The 17,974-nt window shown below is 33.7% G+C and overlaps 1 protein-coding gene across 1 annotated transcript; it reads right to left on the bottom strand.

Moving 5' to 3' along the window:
* Nucleotides 1-1,900: 1,900 nt before the first annotated feature.
* LOC108218412 (ubiquitin C-terminal hydrolase 12) lies at nt 1,901-17,079 on the bottom strand. Its single transcript, XM_017391335.2, has 32 exons — nt 16,869-17,079; nt 16,453-16,552; nt 16,191-16,341; nt 15,945-16,102; nt 14,654-14,919; nt 14,355-14,573; nt 14,158-14,266; nt 13,949-14,064; nt 13,114-13,212; nt 12,511-12,620; nt 11,656-11,730; nt 11,386-11,464; nt 11,138-11,284; nt 10,963-11,043; nt 10,739-10,858; nt 8,860-8,982; nt 8,270-8,347; nt 8,101-8,189; nt 7,805-7,913; nt 7,504-7,572; nt 7,318-7,428; nt 6,783-6,838; nt 6,524-6,701; nt 6,253-6,354; nt 6,096-6,167; nt 4,291-4,356; nt 4,048-4,113; nt 3,763-3,849; nt 3,517-3,633; nt 3,310-3,384; nt 2,860-2,946; nt 1,901-2,601 (listed from the first exon to the last, which is right to left on the bottom strand). The coding sequence occupies exons 1-32, from the start codon at nt 16,896-16,898 to the stop codon at nt 2,560-2,562; spliced, it is 3,387 nt and encodes a 1,128-aa protein (XP_017246824.1). The 5' UTR covers nt 16,899-17,079; the 3' UTR covers nt 1,901-2,559.
* Nucleotides 17,080-17,974: the final 895 nt, after the last annotated feature.

Genomic DNA, 17,974 nt, shown 5'->3' with positions numbered 1-17,974 from the left:
TTTTATAATAAATCTATGATGTGTGATCTTTGATCAAAGTTTTGTTAATTAGTCTAAAAAATTATCTACTCCATTTATCCCACTCAAATTTTTATAGTTATATTTATTGATTGACACGAATTTTATGAAAATATGTGCCTGTTCGGCAACAATTTATTTTGAAAACGAGCTCTTATTGTTTTAAAAAATACGCATATGCTTATAATTTTTTTACAAATATTGAATAAATATTTTATATTTGTTATTTGACAAAAAATGAAACAAAATGATTTGTTTCAGGAAAAAAAGAACTTTATATATTTCTCTCCAAAAATAAGTCCTTATCTCTGAACAATAAGATTAACCAATTGACTTATGTATTTTATAATTTTTTACAAATATTAAATAAATATTTTATATTCATTATTTGAAAAAAAATGATTTGTTTCGGGATTTTTTTAAAAATATATTTCTCTACAAAAATAAGTCCTCATCTCTGAACAATAAGATTAACCAATTGACTTATGTATCATTTCATAATTTATCTTTAAATAATTTATAAGATATTTAAAATACTTACCATATTATTTCTCTCAAACATAAATCAGAACCGTGAGTCCATATTTATGACGAAGAGAGTCATCTATACTATACTATAATAAGCCAACATGGGTATAATTTGTAATCCAAGATTTTAGTTATATTTTTTGGTTTGGTACTGTCCTTTTGGTACTACAAGTCTACAAATGTGGAATCTATTAGTATAATAAACAGTTTCAAATACTAAAAACACTCCTAACAATATATTATCATATAATATTTCATTAAAAAAATTATAATGATGTTATAAATAAAATTATAAATATACAATTTGGAATATCTTTTTTTAACAAGAACTTTCGTATAACTCTTTTTAACTTTAACGTGTTCTATTTCAATATAACCATTACATAACCCTTTCTAAATCTAATATTAAAAGTTATTATTGTTAAAAAAACTAAGATCACAAAATTACGTTGAAATTCGATTGATTAGATTGCCGAATCTTTCAAAGGTATTACACGATCGGCTATGTTTGAAAAAGATTAGAATTTTCTGATTTTTTTATTTTTAAATCTACGTGTACTAAATTCGGATTAAATGTACTAAAATCCTAATATATATATATATATATATATATATATATATATATATATATATATATTAGGGTTTGTCCATTTTTAAGTAATCGAGAGAAAATATAGTTAGTTGAATAATATAATTTAATTAAAATTCAATCCATTAATATTAAAATACTAATAAAATGATGTTAAAATTTAAATTATAAATAATAAATTACGAATTATATATCCGCCCGTGCTTCACCGGTTAAACGCTAGTTAATATTAAAAATGATAACTGACAATCACACTATGCTCCGGCCTCCGTGGCTGTGTTCTGCGTTTAGCAATTAGCAGCATACGCACAGATTGAATCGACACTTCGAAACCAGTTGACATGCTCAAGCTCAAACACATTCACTCTGACACTCAAACTCAAACTCACGTCTCCATTTGTTTAAAATGCCCAAAAACTGTTCATGAAAGTGAGAGAAAATAAAAAAAATAAGCTATACTTTTCACATTTATGCCTTTGAATTGTAAAATCTTTCTTTTGGTTGCCACGCCCCATGTTTCTACTGGAAAATCATCCACTTCATGTCAACAAGATTAATGAGGCTTCTACTAGTAGCCGAGTGGCATAATTTATCGAAACATGACAGAAACCTAGAGCCTACATCCCACTTGGTTGCACAACATTCTTGCCCTCTCATACAGAGTACTCACATGTCGCCCTCTCATACAGAGTACTCGCCATGTTTTGGCTTCACCGTTTGTGACAAATTAAGAATATAAACAAAATTAATAGGGAGGAAGAAATATACAAAGAAATGTAACGTTTCATTCAGGTTTTATACAAGCAGCTTATTAAAAATTTCATGTTTTACAAAACAATATAATAAAGATAGAACCATAAGATAAAGACTTAATTGACTTCTGAACAGAATCCTTGTACCTTTACACAATCATAACATATCTACTTCCAATCCAGCCAATGGCCAATCGTTGTACAAAACCTCCCTCTTAACAGATGACAGAGGGCCTGACGAAAAGGCACCACCTATACCCAGATTACACTCCATTCAACCAAAATCTTTCTATGTACCTGGCTAAACTACAACAGGAACTGGATACTGAGGGCCCAAACCTCTCCAGGAAACTCAGTGCCTTGATATAGGACCAGAAAGTCAAGGAGTCGATAAGCCTAAGCGGGCTAATGAAAAAGCAGGATCGATATGAGGGGAACCCTCCTACTTTCCCGCCCAAGTCAAAATAAAAATAATAAAAAATCATAGCCTACAAAGCATAAAAAAGATAACTACACAATCTAGCTGGAAAAGGGAAAACGAGAAGAAAAATCTGGAAAAGAGAACGTCCTGCTAAAGTATCTTGTTGCTTTATCCTCCTATCTTTTTCTCTAAACTGTTGATATGATCCAAGAGGATAGAAATTCTACCAAGCACTGTTGTTGGTTGAAGATCTAGTTGTATATTTTGACAGGCTTCTCATAAGTGTGCCGGTTCTGCAAATATATATGGCAAAAAAGCACTAAATTAGTGATCGAACAAATCCAACTTATTTCATGTTTAAAAAACAAAATTGCAATTTTTCATATATAATGATTAATCACAATATATATTTTGTCAGGATTAATCACAATATATAAACATAAAATATAAAGAATTGAATATCACTATATGCGACACACTCAGCTATCACTAGACGTCCCAATATAAGTTCCTCAAAGTGGTGGTTCAGAGTGAAATAATATCAAACATACCTGATTCGCGGCAAAAGCCCTTTTAGGAGTAGTATCAGAGTGCTCCAACCCAAGATATTGCTCCCAAGCTCCATAAACATCCCTTCTCTACAATGATGAACATTACAAGAAAGAGCAAATGTCCAGATTAAGCAAACATCCAATTCCCGATATACGAAACCCAAAAAATTAGCAATTGTCCAGATTAAGCAAACATCCTATCTCCAATATATGCAAACCTATTTCACTTCTAAAAGCTAACTCACTTTTGAGTTCAAAATTCACATGTTAATTTGATGTTGGCATAATGACAGGACTACTCCCAATCATTCACAAAGTATGCAACTCCAAAAATTTATCATTTTACAGATCCAGTTGATCACATTCATCCAGAAAAGGAAAAGAATATGATCAAATTACTTGGAATATTAAGGCATCTACGATAATACATACAAAAGATATTATGTGTACCTGGAAACGGCTAGATACAACATCTGTGTCCAGCAAATACTCTGGCCTTCCCAATGACAAAAATGCGAATTTCCACTATTTTACCCCAGAGAAATCCCACATAAAAAAAAGAGGAAAGAGTCACTTCTGATTGAAAATAATGCAGTTGCATCTACACTTGACTTAATCTTGAATCAAATATTGAGATGCTAGGAGGAAAAGTTATACCTTTGAAAACTCCTCATCTGGAACCTGCAATTTCTTTTGTATACGCATTTTAACTTCTGCCAAAGTTTCACCATCATGAATGACCAAGAAAAACGGCTCCCCAAAATTTTGTACTTGCTGTTAATACCAAAGTATTTCATATTAATTCTCCTAGATATCTATAATTAGAAGTTAAAACTAAGCAGAAAAATACGGCTAAGAACCTATTACAACAATTTTTGGTATTTTGCATTTAATCTTTATTACCATTTGATTCTGCGCAGTCTCTTTTCTGAAGTGGTAAACATGTATCAGGCGATCAAGAGGACCAAGGTTCTTTTCTTCTTCTGGTATCTGTTTTACGAGGAAAACAATTAATTTATAAATGTACCTACGATAAAAAAGATTCAAGGAAGCAAAGCCGAGAGAACATTTTGGGGATAATGTTGGTAATGTACACAAAAAATGCACTCAACTCCACACAAAAAAAAAAAACAACCCTTTTTCAAACATTAAACATAGAATGATAAAGGAAAAAGAAAGGGAACTCACCTCCTCTGCTCTCAATGTCCAATATTGGTCATTTATATTCTCAATTTTTTCATTCAAAGGAAAAATCTAGCAAAAAAAAAGAGGAAACAAAAAATCCGGTTAGTAATAAATGTCAAACACTATATTAAAAGCTAATCAAATATGTTATAATTGGCACAAACAACTATTTGTATTTTTACTAAAAAGATGAACTGTTGAAGGGGCCCACAAAAGCATAATAAACCATAACCGTATTTTTTATACCTTGTAAATCTTGTGATAGAACACTTCAAGAAGCCTAAGTTCCGCATTTGCATGAGATAACTCCACCTGCAAAAGGAAGAAAGGAACAAAAATATAATTGCAGAAGTCATTTTACACCGTGAAACAATATTACAATAACAATGCAGCAATAGTGTATGATCCAGTTGTGATAAAAAATGGAAAGGACACCAAAGAAAGACTATTATATTCATGGTTGTCATGTCGATAAGTCGAGTCGAGTATCCAGCTTATCGACTAGTACGACTAGTCGAAAAGTTAATTAAATAATACACACACACACACACGCGCGCGCGCGTGGTTTCCTATAACTAATCATATGTATATCAATCACAAAATAGATATCTTAGTTACAAATATATCTATTTCCCCTTTCATGTACACACATTAACACACTACACACATTAACTATACCAATATACAAACAGATTATACTACATGTATATTCAATTTAATCAACTTATGCATACATAAACACATACACACACAAAGATCTATAAACTTAGATTAACATGTTCAATTAATTTTGAGCAGGTTCATAGATTTTTTTTTTTTTCATTGAATTTTGCAATTGTCGACCGACTAGTCGTTAAGTCGACCGACTGGTCGACCAAGTTGACCGACTAGTCGACAATTCGCAAGTCCACCTCTCCAGTCGATTTTCTCAACCCAACTAGTCGACTGGTCGCGACTAGTCGAGCACCGTGACAACAATGATCATATTATATAATGTTTACATGCAAAGAGGGCTACTATTGCACGAAAAATATTAAGCAATAATAAATATAAAAAAACAAAAATTCAAGCAAAGATTATACGATATCCCAAGAATATTTCAATCAATAGTTTTTCCCAAGAAAAGTTGTATAATCCAAACTAAATATATACACTAATTAATATTATATATGTCTCTCTCTCTCTCTCTCTCTCTCTCTCTCTCTCTCTCTGTGGGTGTGTGTGTGTCTAGGGTCCTATTCCAAAATAAACCAGTTAAATAGAAACCAATGCAATGGGAAGGGTTGTGGGGCCCAAGAATGGATCATGAGGTGGGGCTTAGTGGGGGCCCTCGGTCTGAAGCCTTTCCAAGGTTTGTTGGGATCTTTGTGAGATTCCAGAGGGCCTTAGGTTGATTGAGCGGAAACAGGGGTGGGCCCCAGGTGGGTGATGTTCTATAAAGGAATTTCTCTTGGTTTCTATTTAGTTTCTATTTAAGTGGTTTCTACTTGATCATTTGTCTATACATGTATAGTAAATCCTAGGGAGACCACTGTTTTCATCGGAGTCTACATATTCTGCAAATAAAACATTGTAGAACTTACTGTTATGTAAAACATATTCTATAAAAACCATTAGCTCATGGAAAATCTTGAAAATTATGTAAATTTTGCAAGCAAAACATGTTTTGTATTACAATATGTATTGCTATCGCAAATTTCCTTTGGAAGAACTTACGTACTTTCCAATGTTTTTCTTGCCATGTTAGAATCTATTATTATGACAATAAAAACTTTACTTATAACTAAAATCCAAATGAAATTTTAGGTTAGACTCTACAGTGTTTTTTACACAAGGGTGTTCTTTGTGGAGCAATAGCCTATATATACATTCATCACTTAAATTCCCCGTCATTAAAAAGGGAAACATTCAAAAGTTTCTGTATTAACCAGAAAGAAGTGTAGAACAAGAGATATGAGTAATGTTAATGAGGGAGAGCTTCTGATAAATAACCATCGAGGTAGCAGCACAACAAAGGATTTAAGAGCGTGTTGGGAGCAACACAAATCTACCTTTGTTTTAATTTCATTAAGCACATCACCTACGGTGCTTTGTTTGGGCAGACGGATGTTATGGATAACCACCTGGAAAGATAATGTAATACACATTATAGCCAGAAGAAACTTTATATAACTTGAGCACAAAACAAAAATGTATGTCCACACTCACCTCATCCTTGCTTGCATGGTGGAAAGCAACCTTCAGGGTTTTAAGACACTGCAATTCTGGCAGAGGGATATCAAGAACTTCATAGTACAGAATATCAGAGATCTGTTCAGATGAAAGTAAAGATCTGTAAGCTTGACACAATCATAATGTTATCACTTACACTTTCCCCTCATACATATATATCAGTACCTAACATTTAGTTGTGTTGTGTAAATCATAAACAGAACCATACAACTATATAAATTTATAGAGGCAAAAGTTATGCAGCAACCTGATTATAGTGCACCAGCATGTCTAAAAGATGTTCTGCTACTCTATACTTAATTGGATGGGGTTTAGGTTGCTGAGAATAGCAGTTATGAGGAGTAAGTCTGATCTTGGAAGGATCTTCCAGTCCTAGCCTCCGAGCCACTCTTTCGACGACATCATCATAGGTATGCGATTTAGACCTTACAGTTCACAAGAAATTATATCAGCTATTATTGGATTTGGAGCAAAAGAAGAATATAACATAAGGTTGCTCTGCTCACAATTCTAAACAGAAATCATCCTCCTTGGGCCTCTCCAGAGATCGAAAATGTACAATCTGCAAAGAATTAAAACGCATGAACATGGACAAACTTAAAGCATAAGACCACATAAACAAAGGGCATACATAGCTCTCCTAAAATCAACCTCACCGCAATATAATCGAACAAAAGAACTCAATTGTTTCAAGCAGATCACTAATTAACTTAGAATGACATGAACCCCCCAGTCTCAGTAACACATGAGTTTTGTAAACAAATTCCGTTTTTTCCTTCTTTAAACAAAACAGTTTCTTCATAATATTACGAACTTTAAAAGATATCATTTAAGCAATCAAGTCTGATTTATTTTGCCACATTTTCTTCTTTCTTTTTGGTACAAATTCTATTGTCCGCATTCAGTCAATTAAGTGTTAATTTCTATGGAAAGCGATATATTTCTTCAGTAACAAATTTATTTTATTTGATTGAACAAAAGGTGGATTTCAATACACAATCTGCAATCTATACAAAACTGAAAAGCTTAAGCAAGATATACCTGACGATTTTTAACATATTCCAAAAATGAAGGAACATCTGGATATCTATACTCCTCTTCGTTTTGAGGCTGAGGGCATTTCTGGAAGCAAATTATGTCCCCGTCTTCGATCTGCAGACAATTATTAATGATACATGCAAGGCGTCTCGGCCAAAAATCAATTTGACCAACTGCAATAAAACATACCTGGCTCAATCGAAATGAAGCTCTCTTATCAAGTCGTTCACACATCACACATGGCTCAAATTTAACCTCCTGAACCGATCATACATTAAGTCAATGAACATTAGTTAATATATAAAAACTAGGGGTTCCATACATATCTAAAAACCATTGTGATATTCATTTATTTTAAAAAGCATTTATTGTATAAAACCTTCGGCGTTTTTATGATTAAACCACTGAGTGCAATATATTTGGTGTACTCTGACCATGAAAAATTAACAGGCCGCCAAAGAATCAATAGAACTTGACTTTGAAAACAAACCTCAAACAATTCAATTTCCTCATCAGCATCAAAGCCAGCCATTTGATTCAGTTTTGTCAAGATCTCAATTGGCTTTCCTGTACTCTTAACAAAAAGCCTACCAACATATCTGAACACATGACATGGGTTAAAAAAAAACAGCAGTCAACAATACAAATAGTAAGACAAGTAAGAGATAATTTCCATATTAATGCAATCATACAATGACCTATGTACATTACAAATGCAAATCTGATGAGCAAGAATTGTCATAGCTGTAGATATAATATTGTTATAATGCAAATCAGAGGAATTACCGAAGCTCTTCTTTCTTAGGATCATAAAGCTTAAAGAAAAGAAGTATATCCTCTTTACTCTTGTCTGGTGGTGATATAGGCAGTCGATCCTGCAAATTGTGCAAAACTGTCGTTTTAACAAAGGCCATTAATAACTTTGGTAAGTGCCAAATTGAAAGTGCACCAATACCTGCCCAGTCTCAATTTCCAGAAACAATTTCAATTCAGCAGTGTGGTTCTTGTTAGAAACCTCCCTTAGTTGACCAACCTGCATTTACAACATGTAGGTCATTACTTCTGATAACGGGAGCCAGATGCAACTAGCACTACTCAGCATACGAAAGCTTGTTTACAATCTAAGATATATAACACTGACATCCATGATGATCAAGTATCGGTCTAACCATGACAGACGGAGACAAAGCTAGCATCCCTCATGTTTGTTACATAAATCATATGATAAGGGGTTGGAGGATAATAGCATTTTAGGAGAAGAGAGAAGTAAATTCCATTCAAACACATTGACAAAGAGCACAAATAAAGAGCTAACTCCTAGTATACATAGCTCTATGGATCTACTTCTATTACATACTCAATAGTAGAAGATCAATCACATGCAAATGTTTATACTCATGTGCTACAAGCATTCTCCATTATTTAACCAGATAGTTTCTGTGACAAATTCTTCAGATCACATATCAAAGAATAACAACTTGCAGCACAAGACTTACATGAATTCAAGTCAACTTTAACTAGCAGAATCATAAGCTCAGTATTTACCGTTTGTGCTTCTTCCTGTGGAGTCAATGGTCGATTGGGACGGTATGTATGGTTTTGCCTCTTAGCCCAGATCCAGAATCGTTGGAACTGAACAGGTATACCAAATTCTTTGGCAACCTCCTCCTGCATATGACAACTATAAGCATTCTACAAGGAACTGCAAATTAATAAGGGACATATCATACAGAACATAAGAATGTTAGATAGACAAAGTCAATATAATTCAAGGCTTCCGCTTGCCTCAGGCATATCGTGACATTACTTAATTAAATAGAGCAAGTAACATAAGTTGCTTTTAATCTATCACTAAAGCAAACAAGTAAAGCGTAAAATTTTCAAGGCACGAGAAAATAACCGCATGATAATATACAAGATAGATATCTAAAACAAGTTGGGATGGCTACGGCTTTCGGACTAGGCAAGGAGACCAGTAAAGCATCAACTACACAATTTGACACAAAAAAAAGAATGAAGATCTTTTTGTAATTGGAGAGGCACAACTATATTAGTGAAGCAATTAAAATCAATTGATTTTCATATTAGGAAATTAAAAAGACATAGGTTGGTATTGGAAGATAAAAACACTGATTCGAACAAGTATACAACACCTTTAAACTATAAACAACTCGTGTAATACGCACATAGTGATGATCAGCTACTTACAGCATCAACAATACTCCTATAAGGCTATACTTATCAACTACTCCATTAACCTTAAATATTCAGTTTGCCTCAAACAAAAATAAATAATTATAATTAGAGAAGCCAGGGGACACTGAAGCATTACTTGAAAGATAACCAATACCCAATACCGCAAACAGGGATTCAGACAATTCGAAACAAGAAAATGATGGTGGGTTATATCTGAGAACATACATTACAAACAACAATTGATCCAAAAATAGTGGGGAACAATTTCTAAGATTTGTCTTGGAATTGCAAACTGAACATCTGACCCAGGTACAGCCTGATCTCAGAACATATAGCATTATCAGTGTGCAACAAACACTAAATTGCATATAATCTCCCCGTAGAGGAACTGATAAAAAGATCAAATCCTGACAACAGCTCTCGACTCCGCATGTTTGGTTGACATATGAATACCTAGAAATTTCGACTTCCTGGGAAGCACTCACTAGCAAAGATGTTTGGTTGACAAAAGGGAGCTACAACTTCCTTTGAAATGTGAATACCCACATAATATAGTAAACTACTTGCCCACCCCACCTGCTGCTTACTTGCGACTCCTAGGAATTTAGATACCTACATGTCAACCAAACAATCATATCTACTTCCTACGTATTTCAAATTCTGACTAACTAGACTTCCAATAGGATGTTAGCTCCTACCTTCAAGCACTCTCTCTCTCAAGTTCAACCTAATTTGCAAGCCCAGTGTAGCCCAAGACATATTAGTAGGAATATCTAGATGGTGTTCTGCATTGTTCTCGGTTATTGTTTTTTGCCTTCAGGAAACAACATTTTCACGTTTTCTATTTTTAAAAACTGTTTTCTAGTTATATATTTTCTAATTTCTTTTTTTTTTTAAACTGGACAAAACACCACAGTTGCTTTCTGAAAACTGTTTTTAGAACTGGACAAAACACCACAGTTGCTTTCTGAAAATCGAATTTCTGCTTTTAAAACCCAAAAAAAAAAAAAAAACAAACATTTTTTCAGTTATGAAGCCAACACCACCCTGGCTTCCAAGTGATAGTTTCCACAGAATAGACTTACCTCCTTGACCAATAAAGGCTGTTTTAGCAGTAAATAAAGGTACAAGACTGATTATACATCTACAGTGCATTAGAGATGCACAAATTAAATACGAAACTAGGGAATGCTCGAGCATATAACAATAACAAAATACTATATATAACCTTGACAGAGGCAAATGAGAGATTCTTTTGAATGCGAAAACTCCGCACTTTATCATGATCTACAAGATCAAAATAGATATCCTTTCCGATCTGTTCCATCAGGTCCTCATCACGGGCAACCTGGATATTCAAATCACATATTTCAGCAAAAAAAGTTGGTCACAGGAACAGATTCTTATCCTATTCCAAAGAAAAAAGGGAAGCAGAAAATTAAATATCTTCACCTTGATTATGGTATAAAGGTGTGCTTGTGCTTTATATCTCCTTTTGTCTTCCTTCTCCTCTTGTTCTTTCTTCAGCCTTATCTGATTAGTGAAAATACGGAGGAGTGGACATAATCAATGTGTTTTTGATAAAGAAAATTAAAACAAAGAGTTTTTATCACTGCACGTGACATACCCTAAGGTGCTCTGCAATGTCTTTCTCGTCAACATCACAAATTATTTTCTCCTTGTCACTTTCACGTATATACACAAGCATATATGCATTGGAGTATTTTGTAAACTTAAATGGGGCATTATTGAAACCGGGATTGGTCTGGGGCAGCTGTCAGGTATAGACAAAGATAACCGGGGAAAAGAAATTAGAGCATTGAACTTCAAAATTAAAACAAACAAATTAAGCTCTGAAAAGATATATAACAATACCTCTTCCTCACCGCCATATTGCTCTTCCAACGCTCTCTTCATATCTTCCTTTGTAACCCTTTCATCATCAAATTTAAACCTAAAAGAGGTGGTAAACAAAAGTAAGACTGATGCCAGACCAAAAAGCACAATAAACAAAACATACATGCAAAAACAAGAAGCAAACTATGCAGAATACTTGCAACAGACACCGAAACCAAGGTAATATATCATTCAAAGTTATTTCAGAATATATCATACAGAGTTATTATTTCAGAATATATCATATACCATTGATCAGAGAGAGTCGGTCTAATAAATGCATAATAATGTCCTCCGTGCACTCCACCACTATGAACCAAAACACTGCCAAAGACAAGAATAATCAAGAGTAAATTAACCTTTGGATATACAATACAGCACAAAGAACAATCAGTGACGGGCAATTGCAAAAAAAAAACTACGCTGTAGGGTGATTGCAAAAAAAAAAACAAGAAGAAGAAGGAAGGAAGAAACAAACTTTTACTGATTTATCATCTTGTTTTGTTTAAACAGATAATATACACTTCCTTTACTCATTAGGCTACAAGTACAGGAGATGCAATGAGAAGCTCTTAGGCAATCTCTTAAGCCCCCTTACCAGCAAAGGGCTGGTTTTGTGCTTCTCTTTCAGATCCGATCTATTTTCGAAAATTGCCGCTTAAAAGCTAGTAACCGAGGAGAATGACCATATATAACTTTTTAATAGCTATCAATTTTTATTAACAAAAGTGAATACCTACCAACTGTGCGATCAGAGTTAACACTATTTTGATTACTTGATTGCAAAGATGTGATCCAACATAATATGATTGCTTAATTATAATGATATAATTATTGCATGTCTCTTGAGATTGGAATGATTTTAGAAGTTTAAAGAATGAAGACAATTTGCAAAAGATGTAATACAACATTTTATGGTTACTTTATTATGATATTGCCGAATATTGCATTAAGTATCTTTGCCAGTGCGTAGTGATCCATTCTTTTTTCCTTGCGCTGATAAATAACCTAGTCTATCTTTTTATCGTTCTACAGAAATTTATTCATCCATTGTTCTCAGATCTTTCAAGTATCAGCATCACTAATAGGTAATCAAATTCATACCTATGAAGAGTGTAAAGATTGCGGACACTTCTATCCGCGTCCGGGGACAGATATTTTCCATCATCCCTGTCAAGATCAAGCTCTAAAGGAAATTCATAGCGGTCATTTATCTGCACAATTTAATTCAAGTAAAAATTAATGCAAGAAAATATGAAGGATAATTTTAAAAATCAAACAAAGTAAAAAACATAAAGATGAAACTTGGATTTGCATGATATCAGAATGTGTTCAGATAAGATAGAATTTAACAAGTTACAATATAACAATATATGAAATGCAAATGCTATCACTATTATATGTGAACCAAGATGTTCTGCCGAAAAATATATCTAACCATCATAAGAATATTATATAGGTATACTATAACAAACAATTGTCTTAATGTTTTAATGTAAGTCAATTCATTCAGCATATACCAATTTCATTAATAGTGATAATGTTTTTGCCTTAAAAATTTACATATCAACAAAAAAATAATACATCTGGCAACACCAAATAAGCAACAACATGCAAATAAAATTATTAAAAATCCATGATGTTTAGCATATGCCTCAACAAAAAACAAAAAGGATATATTACATTTCAGAATTCAAATCACTTTACCTTTACCATGGTGTCCCGCATGAAATCATATTCAAAACGCTTCAACTGAAGTTGTAAGACAGGGGGGAAATCTATAAATAAGACACCCTTCTTGGCATCCTGAAATTGAAGGATATGTCAATGTCTTTCCATCTAAAATGGAAAAAATAATTCAATAAAATATTCAATGGATATTCGTACTTCCCATTAAGTTTTATATCCATACCAAACAGCCTTACCAGTTGCCCACACAAGGAATTCAATATTTCTCGGTAATTGTATGTTAGCAATAAAGAAACATTAAAGATAGAGCTTTAAAGGGACTGATGGTACCATCAAAACTCCTACAGAGTTGGACTGTGTAAACTATCTATACTTTTTTTTGGAGATCTTAGATAAATCCCCAACCTAGAAGTAAGAAGATAAAATCTTTACATCATATAAGGAATTCCACTTCCATACATCCAAGAGCATTCCCCTTCCATAATTCAATTACAATTACCCTAACTACCTGCCCTTCAACAGAGATAAACATGCACAACACTCTGATCAATTAAGCTTTCACAAATTTCAATCAACTTAATTAGATGTCACACTTGTCGATGAAGAAGGCTACATTCTAATTGCCTTTCTAACCCAGTGAAGCCTACAAGAAAGACAGATAAAACTATGCAACTATTTTGAGCTAAACTCATGCTTAAGAAAAGCTGCTACAATTTAAAAAAGATTTATGCTACAGTAAAACTTTAAAATAAAAATACTCTGAGCGGAAGAACACTTTATGTAATGTTCAGAGCATCCGACACTGACATGGAACTGGTCCGTATAAACAACGTCCATACAAATATTAGCTAACCTGTAAGCCATGTTCTTCAGCATGATACTTGTTATCACCCTCAAGACGCTCAACCTCAACATACTTGTCGAAGGAAGCATAGACATCCCGACAGCCTTTAACATCAAGTTGCAGATCTGCAGACAAAAAAATAATAAAAACCAATAAACAATTCGACCAGCATGGTTATACAAGGGTAAACTGCTTGAACCACTAGGATTAATTGGTACCATAGAATGATTCTTTTCTCGTAGATTTAAAGTCCACATTGATGCATTCAATATAATTCATATGGTGACCTTCAAATAGTTTCTGTATTGTCCCTTCCACAACCGTTCCCTGAAACAGAATGAGATAGAATTTAATGGAAGAAAAAATAAATATGTACAGTGAAAGGCATTAAGACTAATAAGTAACTACAGGATACCTTCATCTTGTCTTCAAGCTTTTCACTTAACACTCTGTTAAGTTCTTGAACATCATGCTGCATGAATGAATCGTACGTGTCCCACCCGAAAGACTTGGTCAGTTCTTTGGTTGCAACACTGGTATCATTATATTGAAGCTTGTAGAACAAACTCTGTAGAGCAAGAGGAATGCTTCCTGATGGCATGTCGTTCTCTGTTGTTGGCATATGATAAACAGCCTGATAAAAATAATTATAAGTGACAGATCTTCCAGAGAAGCAAAAAAGAATTGCGATAAATGCTGTATAACACATCCAACCTTCCTGAAATAAGGAATATGGTACAAAGTCTGGAGGAGGGAATTCATGTAACAGGTTGCTCCTTGGTTTTTAAGTCCAACATAACCAGTCTCTTTCTTTGAATCATATGTCCAGTAGTCAACGACCTTCCGTACAGCAACATCAGCTTCAATAATGCATGTATCATTTACAAGGAAGCCTTTATTTGGATCATAGAGCTCACTAAGTGACATAAAAGATGTGAAGCCCCAATCACTTTCCCTTGCATGAAATTGGTGCTGAGTATCTACAAGCATCCAAAATTTATTTTTCAGTTAAATACAAGTACATTAATACCACACCAAATCCAATACATATGTGTTTAGTTTCTAAAAAAGGCAAACATGATGTCACAAGTCCTATAATAACTTCGTTTGGTCTCGTAAGAAAAGGGAAGATAATTTTATCACAATCAAACCTATATAATCTTGGCTCGATTACATGCAAATATGTAAAATGTTGAATATAAGATCCCTCGCCGGAAGTCCTTTGAAATCTAAGGGTTTGCCGCTTGTAGCTTAATTAGCCCCTTATAACCGCGTTTTTAAATGGTAAGCTTAATACAGTCTACATACCGTTACATCTGTAGCCAGCTAAAAGTAGACGCTTCCGCGCATATTAGATATGCTGTTACTGTACTTCATTTAAGCATATAATCATATTATGGCTCAAGCAGCAAACAACAGAGACATTTGAAAAATACATCTTTAATCAAACACTTCATGAAATTTAAGATTATAAATCTATTACTTGCTGCCATTTACATAAACAAAAGGACTGGCTACTGGCACTACATAGGTTCATTGGATTCTCTGATAAAACTAAGTACAATAAAAAATTAATTAGCTACAACTTCGAAGATTCACACGTCGAACCTAAAAAAAGTACGTCATCTACACACACAGTATCCGTATGCAGTCAAACTAATGTCAGTCTCCTCTTCCATTTATTTAGGAGAATTTTAGTGGAAAAATGGTATGTTTGGGTGAACCATAACAAGAAAAAGAACTTGAATTTTTGCATTACAGTCAACATATTGATTAAAGGATGGGGGGGTTTGTTTGTTAAATGGCAGCCATATCCAATTTTGTTCTTTTATCCTTTTATTGTTAAAATTTTCACACTTATGCCTACAACAGACTATACACCAAATAATAAACACTTGCTGCAAAAGAAAAGAGGAAAAGAATCATGAACGTTATGTATATCTACTCGACTAAAGACATGTTTGCGTTTATCTATAACCCAAAAGTAGCCTACTCTGAAAAATACCTTTCTTTAGCGTGTACTTCGGTTGAATCTGATTAACTACAGCCAAACTAAACTGTGCATATCTACTCCACCCATATGGCAATGTTGACGAATCTGCAACATCTAGGTACATAGACAGGTGGTCCACATTGTTACCCTTAGGAAATATAAGTACACGCCTGTGCCAAGAAAATTTTTCAGGTCATGTGCCACGAAAAAATAAGCATGCAAGTGTATACTAATATATTTACAAGTAAAATAAAGTACCATTTAAAACCACCAACTACAAAAACATCAGAATACTGCTTCTTAGTGTTAAGTCTGGAGAAGTTCTCAATCGTCCACGTGAACCTAGACGCCTGTGGCTCATCAGCAGCTTGATTGTCCACAGCATTTGTGCTCTCAGTTTGTGCTACAACTAAACAATTACATAACATCAAGAACCAAGCAACCACACAACCATATAAAAAGTTACCTCTTTTAACAAACTGATCCCTAAATTCAAAAGCAAACTACAATTAGTACAAACCATCCATAGGCTGAGGCCCTTCAACCAGAAGAGGACCTTCAACGGGCTGCGGGCCTTCAACCAGCTCCTGATGTGGCACCAGCATCTCATCATCTTCTTGCTAAAACTCATTCAAAAAAAAAATAACTAATTAAATTAATTATCATAAACACTAACTAATAATCAATAATCCACCTGATCCAGTAAACCCTAACTATAATCCACTAAACAAAACCCTAATTTTGAAATCCTACAGCGATCAAATTACGAAATTGAAACAATTCAAAAGCGTCCGTACAAAACCAAAACCCTAGAGGATCACGCGAACAATCAAACCTCATGCAAAATCCATCGACGAAGCAATACACGCAGTCGTATACGTATAATTACGCGTATATATAACAACACAATGCGAAATTGAAAGCTGAGAAACTCACATCTAACGGTTGTTGAGTTAGCATAGTCATAGTCTTCGCTAATCAATTGAATCTCAATAGCTCGATATAAATACAAAGCACTGTAATTGTGTATATAAATAAGTGCGAATCTCTCTGGCGAGAGAGACGAGAGAGAGAATGAGATTTGGGAAGGAGAGACACTCGGGAAAAACTGAGTAGAGAAAAAAAGAACAAAACGCACTCTGTTCTTGAGTTTTGGTTTTCGATGGAAAGGATATATCTGGTATTTACCAAGAAGATTGGGGGTAGTTGTGTAAATATGAATTAGGGTCTCCTGTGCACTGCGGTGATTTGTTCGTTGTAAAGGACGAATGAGAATTGCCCGACTGAGTAAAATGAGTTTATTTATAGGGTACGTGGCAAGAGCAGAGAGTCGGTTGTGGTGAACGCGCCGTGATATTATAAAAACCAGTTGTTGATGAGTAAAGTACTTCTGGCCCAAGTCAGCTGAGCTTAAACGGAGTTAAGGCGGTTAGATAAGTAAAAAGACTTGTTGGATTAAAGGTTATTTTCGGAATTAAATAAATCTTTTTGGGTCAAGAAATAGGAGAAATACTTTTCATAAACTTAATTTGTACTCTTGTTACTTTCGGAAAATGCTTTCATGAATTGCACTTTTCTTAAGTTAATTATATTGGTATCTATCTGTATTAAATAGGATTCTATCTATATTAAATAGGATTGGATGATAAACACAATTAAATTAAGTTCTTCGATTTGATTTGAGTTCAGTGATTGTACCGTTTACAAGGAAGTCGTTCTATTTTTAATAAAATAGCAGTTTACACTTTACAAGTTTTTGACATTCTAATATATATATTAGAAAATAAAAAAATATTACTTTCACTAAAACACATGCAAAGACAGGGTAAATTGCTTGTCTCCTTATTGATGACGAAATCATTAGGGATTAATTTTGCCGAAGATGATTACAACAGTTCATTTATCAGCAAAAATATAAAAAAATTAATATTGGAACTTAAACAATAATATATATATGTGCATGTAAATGTGTGGATCTTATCTGTCACAATATAATCTAAAATAAAAATGACAATAGTATTTACTAGCATGTTAATAAAATC

This window comes from Daucus carota, chromosome 4 (genome assembly GCF_001625215.2).
Source record: "Daucus carota subsp. sativus chromosome 4, DH1 v3.0, whole genome shotgun sequence".
In the NCBI taxonomy this organism is placed as follows: Eukaryota; Viridiplantae; Streptophyta; class Magnoliopsida; order Apiales; family Apiaceae; genus Daucus; species Daucus carota.
The sequence above is the reverse complement of the archived record's forward strand: the minus strand, read 5'-3'. Positions and strand labels throughout refer to the sequence as shown.